At 42.2% G+C, this 8,770-nt stretch overlaps 1 protein-coding gene across 1 annotated transcript; it reads left to right on the top strand.

Moving 5' to 3' along the window:
- The first annotated feature begins 4,716 nt into the window (after window positions 1-4,716).
- On the top strand, window positions 4,717-6,866 carry LOC104088759 (uncharacterized). The gene is made up of 2 exons (XM_009593496.1): window positions 4,717-4,831; window positions 5,227-6,866. The coding sequence occupies exons 1-2, from the start codon at window positions 4,717-4,719 to the stop codon at window positions 6,864-6,866; spliced, it is 1,755 nt and encodes a 584-aa protein (XP_009591791.1).
- The last annotated feature ends 1,904 nt before the right edge of the window (window positions 6,867-8,770 follow it).

The raw sequence follows: 8,770 nt of genomic DNA, 5'->3' as shown, positions 1-8,770 counted from the left end.
ACAACTTTTAAAATGACAGGTCGGGTCGTTACATCCTCCCCCTCTTAAAACAATCGTTCGTCCTCGAACGAGCATAGAGACATACCTGAAGTGGTGAAATGATGAGGATAATGGCTGCACATATCCTGCTCGGTCTCCCAAGTCGCCTCCTCGACCGGATGACCCCTCCACTGAACCTTCACGGAAGCAATGTTCTTTGGCCTCAGCCTTCAAACCTGCATGTCCAAAATAGCCATTGGTTCCTCAACATAAGATAGATCCTTGTCCAACTGAACTGAACTGAAGTCTAACACATGAGACAGATTGCCGTGATACTTCCGGAGCATAGAAACATGGAATACCAGATGAACTACAGAGAGGATAGGTGGTAGTACAAGTCTGTAAGCCACCTCTCTAACTCTCTCAAGAATCTCAAAAGGCTCAATATACCTAGGGCTCAACTTGCCCTTCTTCTCAAACCTCATACCACCCTTCATAGGCGAAACCCGGAGCAAGAACCGCTCATCAACCATGAATGCAACATCACGAACCTTCCGATCCTCATAACTCTTCTGTCTAGATTGGGCTGTATGAATTCGATCCTGAATCAATTTAACCTTTTCAAAGGCATCCTGAACCAAGTCTGTACCCAATAGCCTAGCCTCGCCCGGTTCGAACCAACCCACTAGAGACCGGCACCGCCTACCATACAAGGCCTCATACGGAGCCATCTGAATGCTTGACTAGCAGCTGTTCTTGTAAGCAAACTCCACAAGTGGCAAGAACTGATCCCAAGCACCCCCAAAATCTATCACACACGCACGAAGCATATCCTCCGGTATCTGGATAGTGTGCTCGAACTGTCTGTCCATCTGAGGGTGAAATGTTGTACTCAACTCCACACGAGTATCCAATTCTCGCTGTACAGCCCTCTAGAACCGTGATGTAAACTGTGTACCCCGGTCAGAGATGATAGATACCGGTACGACATGAAGTCTGACAATCTTGCGAATATAGACCTGAGCCAGATGTTCCGAAGAGTAAGTAGTAACTATAGGAATGGAATGAGCTGACTTGGTCAACCTATCCACAATCACCCAAACTGCATCAAACTTCCTCTGAGTCCATGGGAGTCCAACAACGAAATCCATAGTGATCCGCTCCCATTTTCATTCTGGAATCTCTAACTTCTGAAGAAATCCACCCGGTCGTTGATGCTCATACTTCACCTGCTAGCAATTTAGGCACCGAGCTATATATTCTACTATGTCTTTCTTCATCCGCCTCCACCAATAGTGTTGTTTCAAGTCCTGATACATCTTTGCAGCACCCGGATGAATGGACTACCGCGAACTATGAGCCTCCTTGAAAATCAACTAACGCAAACCATCTACATTAGGCACACATAGCTTGCCCTGCATTCGTAATACATTATCATCTCCAATAGTGACTTCCTTGGCATCACTGTACAGAACTTTGTCCTTAAGGACAAGCAGATGGGGTTCATCATACTGACACTCCCTGATAAAATCATAAAGATAAGACTGAGAAACCACACAAGCTAAAACTCGGCTCGGCTCGGAAACATCCAATCTAACAAACTGGTTGGCCAAGGCCTGAACATCCAAGGCTAAAGGCCTCTCTACTACCGGTAAATATGCTAAGCTGCCCAAACTCTCCGCCTTATGACTCAAGGCATCGACCACTACATTGGCCTTCCCGGGATGATAGAGAATGGTGATATAATAATCCTTAAGCAACTCCAACCATCTCCGCTGTCGTAAATTAAGATCCTTCTGTTTAAACAGCTGATGTAGACTCCGGTGATCGGTGTAGATCTCACAATGGACACCGTACAAATAATGCCGACAAATCTTCAAGGCATGAACAATAACTGCTAACTCAAGGTCGTGGACCGGATAATTCTTCTCATGTACCTTTAACTGTCTGGATGCGTAGGCAATCACCCTACCATCTTGAATCAACGATGCGCCGAGACCAATACGCGACGCATCACAATACACAGTATACGACCCTGAACCTGTAAGTAATTCCAATACTAGGGTTGTAGTCCAAGCTGCCTTGAGCTTTTGGAAGCTCTCCTCACATTCCGCGGTCCACCTGAACGGAGCACCCTTCTGGGTAAGTTTGGTCATAGGTGCAACAATAGAAGAGAAACCCTCTAGAAATCGGCGATAATAACCTACCAAACCAAGAAAACTCTGGATCTTCGTAGCTGAGGACGGTCTGGACTAACTTTGCACTGCCTCAATCTTCTTTGGATCTACCTTGATCCCTTCGCACGAAACTATATGACCCAAAAATCCCACTGAATCAAGCCAAAATTCACACTATGAAAATTTTGCATATAACTTCTTTTCTCTCAAAGTCTGAAGAACAGTCCTCAGGTGCTTCTCATAATCTTCCCGACTCTGGGAATACACCAGAATGTCGTCAATAAATACAATGATGAAAGAATCAAGATAGGGCTGAAATACACTATTCATTAAGTGCATAAATGTTACTGGGGCGTTGGTTAGCCCAAATGACATTACAAGGAACTCATAATGACCATACCGCGTCCTAAAAGCAGTTTTCGGAATATCGGGTTCACGAATCTTCAACTGATGATAGCCTGAACGCAAGTCAATTTTAGAGAATACCCTAGCACCCTGAAGCTGATCAAATAGGTCATCAATACATGGCAATGGATACTTGTTCTTCACTGTAACCTTGTTCAACTGGCGGTAATCAATATAAATTCGCATAGAACCATCCTTCTTCTTCAAAAATAAGACAGGAGCACCCGAAGGCGATACACTGGGCCGAATGAAGCCCTTATCAAGCAACTCCTGTAAATGTTCTTTTAATTCTTTCAACTCTACTAGGTCCATACGATATGGTGGAATAGAAATGGGCTGAGTGCCCGGTAATAAATCAATGCCAAAGTCAATATCCATGTCGGGTGGCATACCCGGAAGATCCGCTGGAAATACATCAGGAAAATCCCTTACTACAGGAACTGACTCCACGGTAGGAGTATCAATACTAACATCCCTCACATAATCCAGATACGCATCACACCCCTTCTCAACCATTCGTTGAGCTTTAAGAAATGAAACAACTCTGCTAGGAACATGATCCAAGGTACCTCTCCACTCTAGCCGCGATAGACCTGGCATAGTTAACGTCACCATCTTGGTATAACAATTGATGTGCCGTAGAATTTCGGCATATTTGATACCAATTACATAAGACTTTAGCTCATCTTTCAATGCACTTTTAGTTAATGCTTATGAAGTTTTGGTGTTTTGCAGTGCATGAGGCTTGAGGACCCAAAAACATGGAAAAAAAGTCAAAAAGCCACAAAAGGGCAGAAATGATGCAAGTATGCGGTCGCATAAAGTATATGCGAACCGCATAACCATCGCAGACTGAAGCAGATTTTTGGTTAACTGAAGAGGAGAAAATACGATCCATTATACGGTCGCATAACGATTATGCGGATCGCATAGTGATCGCATAACTGAAATCAAGAAAGCTGAGAAGCACTTCTACGGAGGAATATGCGGTCGCATAATGGATATGCGGACCGTATAATTGAAATGCTGTCAAGAGATAGGTTTGGAGACATGAGATTATGCGATGATTTCGAAGAATATGCGGACCGCATACGTGATCTGCGACCAGTATGCAGTCGCATAAATGCTCTGCAGTGTTACTTTTGTCCAATTTTGGCTCCGACATTTAGCTCACTATAAATAGATTTATTAGGGTTTTGTGGGTCATGGGGAGTCAGAAAAAGAGACTACTTTTAGAGCATTGAATGCACCATTGCTTTGGAGACTTTTGAAGAAAGAATCTTGTATCTTTGTAAGCTTTATGACTTTATTTATCTCTTTGTTCTTAGATTTCAGTATGAGTAGCTAGTTTTAATTACTCAGGTTGTGGACCCTAGATGAGTGTAATGTTAATGAGTGTTTACCATTGAATATATATATAATAGTTGGTTGATATTTATTCAGTTCTTATGCTTCATGTATTGTTAGTGGTTGCAAACATTAACTAATTGCATTTCACTCTATCTTTACTTGGAAAAGTGGGCTAGGGTTTGGTAGAATTGAATATCAAAAACTCAAGGCTTTAACCCTTGTTTAATGGAATCGCCTAGGAATAAGTGGGTTCAATTTGGCATTAAGTGGTTATTTTCAATCGCAACTCTTTTACATTTGGGAAAATCTTAAAGAGAAGATATTACCCAACTATTGGGAAATATTGGGTAGTCACTTAGAAACCATTTGCATATCAAAGGATCTTCCATTAGAAATATATCATATTAACACCGATAGCATTACATTCCATCAATGGGGACACAACCTTGGTTTTCTTAATCAAATTAAATACATTCTTACAATACAATCGTCTTCTTTACTTCACATAATTACTACACCATTTTCAAGCTAACATTTATAGAATTAAGACATAAGTCAAGTCTCATACTATTCAAGTAATTGTTTTACACCTATTCCCTGTGGGATTCGACCCCAACCTAGTTGGGTTATTATATTTGACATCGACCGCCTTACACCATTTATTTAGGTGTAATTTGAGCGTATCAAATTTTGGCGCCGTTGCCGGAGAAAATAATTTTGAAATTACTATTTAGTGTATGCTTTACTTCACGTATTTTTTTATTCCATCACACTTTGCTTGCTTTGTTTGGTATGCTAGATAAATATGGCAGAGTATGACGAAGAAGAGAATCCTTTTGCGAATATAGATGGGTACATCGAGGACACAAATGTCATTGTCCCTCCGCGAGTTGATGCTACTACCTTCAAGGTGGAACATGGTTTGATCCTAATGCTTAAAGCAGAGGGGTTTTCAGGAATTCTACCGATGATGATCCGACACAACATCTTAGAAACTTCTTGGGTGTGTGTATGATGCACAAAGAGAACAACGTGTCAGATGATACCCTAAGACTGAGGGTATTCAAGTACTCACTAGCAGGAGAGGCAAGGAAATGGATCCAAAATCTACCACCTCACTCCATACACTTTTGGCCTAAACTCGTCCGTGCTTTCTTAGCCAAATGGTTCCCACAAAGCAAGAAGTCCGAGCTCAGAGATAAAATCTTCTTCTTCAAATAACTACCAGGAGAACACTTACATGAGGCATGGAACCGTTTTAAGTTATACCTAGTGAGGTCACTGAATCATGCTTTTTCGGATGCAATCTTGTTAGGGAAATTTTACATGGGTTTGGATCCATTGAACCAATCGATAGCCAAAAATACGGCGGATGGGTCTTTCATGGACAAAACATTCCCAAGGATTACAAAGATTCTAGACAAGATGGCCGAGCACAACCAAGCTTGGCACTTGGAAGATACCACGGGTGGAATTGCATACGGTACTCCCTCAATGACCAACATGATTAAGGAGAACCAAGAGAGAGACCAAGTGATTACTGGGCTTGCCACCAACATTAATGTGTTGACCAAGATGTTCACGGAAAGTCAGACTAAGAAAGTAAATGTTGTGGAAGATATGCAACCCATGGTGAATCAAGAGTGCGAGGAAGCAAACTTTGTCCATAATTCTCAAGGTGGTTATCGCCAACAAAATCAATGGAGGCCTAACCCGAAAAGGCAAGGCCATCAACAGTGGCGCAATGATCAAGGTGGATCAAGTCAAGGTAATTGGAGCAACAACAACAACAACTATGCAAACCAGAGTTCAAACCCCAATGTTCCACCAAAGGGGCAATACTCTAACTCCTCTCATTATAAGGAAGGTTCTTCAAGTGAGTCCAAGTTGGAGGGCATGCTTGAAAGAATATTGCAAAATCAAGAAAGAGGCGACAATACAATGAAAAATATGGCCGAACTTGTGGGGTCACACACCGCATCCATACAAAAGCTAGAAATGCAAATGAGAGATTTGTCAAGAGAGCAAAATCCAAAGCTAAAGGGCACACTCCCAAGTGACACAATTGCAAACCATAAAGGTAATGGGAGTGGTCCAACTTCTCATTACATGGCAATTACCACACGAAGCGGGAAGGTACTTCAAGGAGAAAATGAACAAATTGTTGGAGTAGATGATCTTGAGCAAGAGTTTGAGGCACAAGTTGAAGTGCCGATTGTTGTTGAAGTTGAAAAGCTCCCAAAAAAAGTGAAAGTCCAAGAAGCAAATCATGAAAAGATAAAGGAAAAGGTGAAAGAGGCACCAAAAGATCTAGCACCAATTCCTAGACCTTCCCCTCCGTTTCCTCAAAGACTTACTAGGAGGGTTGATGATAGCAAATTCGAGAAATTTTATGACATTCTCAAGCAATTGTCGGTGAACATACCATTTGTGGAAGCCTTTCAAGAGATGCCGTGTTTTTCTAAATACTTAAAGGACTTGATAACCAAGAAAAGAACCACCAAGAATGAAGTGGTGAATGTGACTCACCGGGTTAGCTCCATTATTGCAACAACCACCATTAAAAATAAAGAAGACCCGGGAGTATTCACCATTCCATGCACTATTGGCTTGCGAGATTTTGCAAGAGCTCTTTGTGACAATAAGGCTAGCATTAACTTGATGCCTCTTGCTATTTACAAGCAAGCAGGGTTAAGCATGCCGAGACTTACAAGCATGAGGTTGCAAATGGCCGATCGTTCAATCAAAAGACCAGTGGGAATTATTGATGATGTCCTAGTGAAAGTGGGAAAGTTCCTCCTTTCGGCCAATTTTGTGATCCTTGACTGTGTCGTTGACAAAGAAATCCCTATCATCTTGGGAGGCCATTCCTTGCTACTGGAAGAGCACTTATGGATTCGGAACAAAATGAAATCAAGTTCTGAGTTAATGATGAAGAGGTCACCTTCCAAGTAAGTAAGGGTAGGAAGTTTCCACATGCATATGAAGGCATCTCAGTCATTCATGTTGTTGATGAGGTAGAGGACGCAAGTAAAATAAAGATGGAAGAAGAATGCCTAGGTGAGGCTTTGGCGGCGATATTGGTAAATTTTGATGGTGAAAACATGGAGGGGTACATGGAATCGATGAATGCATTAGAAGGACGTGGGTCCTACACTTACGCTCCAAAGAAGCTTTCTCTTGACTTAGAGAATAGAGCCACTCCCTCCGCAAAGCCTTCAATTATTGAGCCGCCATAACTTGAACTCAAGCCACTTCCACCACACTTAAGGTATAAATTTCTTGGCTCTAATGATACTTTACCGGTAATCGTTTCTTCTTTATTGAATGATGTGCAGGTAGATCATTTATTGAATGTCCCGAGGGAACATCGACAAGCCATTGGGTGGATAATAACGGACATCCGAGGGATTCCTGCCAGAACTTGTGAGCACAAAATACAATTAGAGCAAGGAAGCAAACCTAGTGTGGAGCACCAAAGAAGATTAAACTCGTCCATGCAGGAGGTGGTGAAGAAGGAAATCATCAAGTGGCTAGACGTCGGGGTGAGCCCGGTGCAATGTGTGCCAAAGAAAGGAGGCATGACCGTGATCCAAAATGAGAAAAAATGAGCTCATCCCAACAAGGACTGTGACCGGATGGAGAGTTTGCATGGACTACCGGAAGCTCAATAGTGCCACTTGCAAAGACCATTTCCCTATGCCTTTTATTGATCAAATGCTTGATCGGCTAGCGGGAAGGTCATTTTATTGCTTCTTGGATGGATATTCCGGCTATAACCAAATCAACATTGCATTAGAAGATCAGGAGAAGACAACATTCACATGCCCATATAGGACTTTTGCTTTTAGCCGGATGCCATTTGGGCTATGCAACGCTCCGGCTACTTCCAACGGTGCATGATGTCAATTTTCTCGGACATTGTGGAAGATTTCCTAGAGGTGTTTATGGATGACTTCTATGTAGTGGGTGATTCCTTTGGGCATTGTCTTGACAACCTTAGACAAGTGATCAAAAGATGTGAAGAAACAAACCTTGTACTAAACTGGGAAAAGTGCCACTTCGTGGTGGATGAGGGCATTATTTTGGGCCACAAAATTTCCAAACAAGGCATAGAGGCTGACCGAGCAAAGATTGAAATCATTTCTAAGCTTTCTCCACCCACTTCAGTAAAGGGTGTCCGAAGTTTTTTGGGGCACTCCGGCTTCTCTAGGCATTTTATCAAGGACTTCTCAAAAATTGCAAACCCCGTGTGCAAGCTCCTTGAAAAAGATGCTACGTTCATATTTGATGAAAAGTGTCTCAAAGCATTTAAGGAATTGAAATAAAAGCTCACCACGACACCTATTATTGTCATACTGGATTGGTCTCTTCCATTTGAACTCATGTGTGACGCTAGTGGTGTAGCTATTGGGGCGGTGCTTGGTCAACAGCATAACAAAGTCCTTCATCCTATCTGCTATGCAAGCAAGACACTCAATAGTGATCAAATGAATTATACTGTGACCGAGCAAGAACTTCTTGCCATTGTCTATGCTTTTGAAAAATTTCGGGCCTATTTGTTAGGATCCAAGGTGATAGTCTACACTGATCATGCTGCTCTTTGCTATCTTATCGTGAAGAAGGATGCCAAGCCAAGATTGATTCGATGGGTCCTTTTGTTGCAAGAGTTTGAATTTGAAGTCAAGGATCAAAAAGGGACAGAAAACCAAGTTGCGGATCACTTATCTAGGCTTGAAGAAGCAGGGAGGCCAAAGGAGAACTTTGACATCAATGATGCTTTTCCAGATGAGCACATATTGGCATTGTCTGACACATTTGCTCCTTGGTATGCTGATATTGCTAACTATTTGGTTAGC

Source organism: Nicotiana tomentosiformis, chromosome 5, assembly GCF_000390325.3.
Source record: "Nicotiana tomentosiformis chromosome 5, ASM39032v3, whole genome shotgun sequence".
Classification (NCBI taxonomy): domain Eukaryota; kingdom Viridiplantae; phylum Streptophyta; class Magnoliopsida; order Solanales; family Solanaceae; genus Nicotiana; species Nicotiana tomentosiformis.
The sequence above is the reverse complement of the archived record's forward strand: the minus strand, read 5'-3'. Positions and strand labels throughout refer to the sequence as shown.

Coding starts and splice junctions, on each gene's coding strand:
- LOC104088759 (XM_009593496.1), top strand. CDS start 4,717: ATGGCAGAGTATGACGAAGAAGAGAATCCTTTTGCGAATATAGATGGG. Junction 4,832..5,226: donor TACCTTCAAGGTGGAACATG/GTTTGATCCTAA, acceptor CAATCTTGTTAG/GGAAATTTTACATGGGTTTG.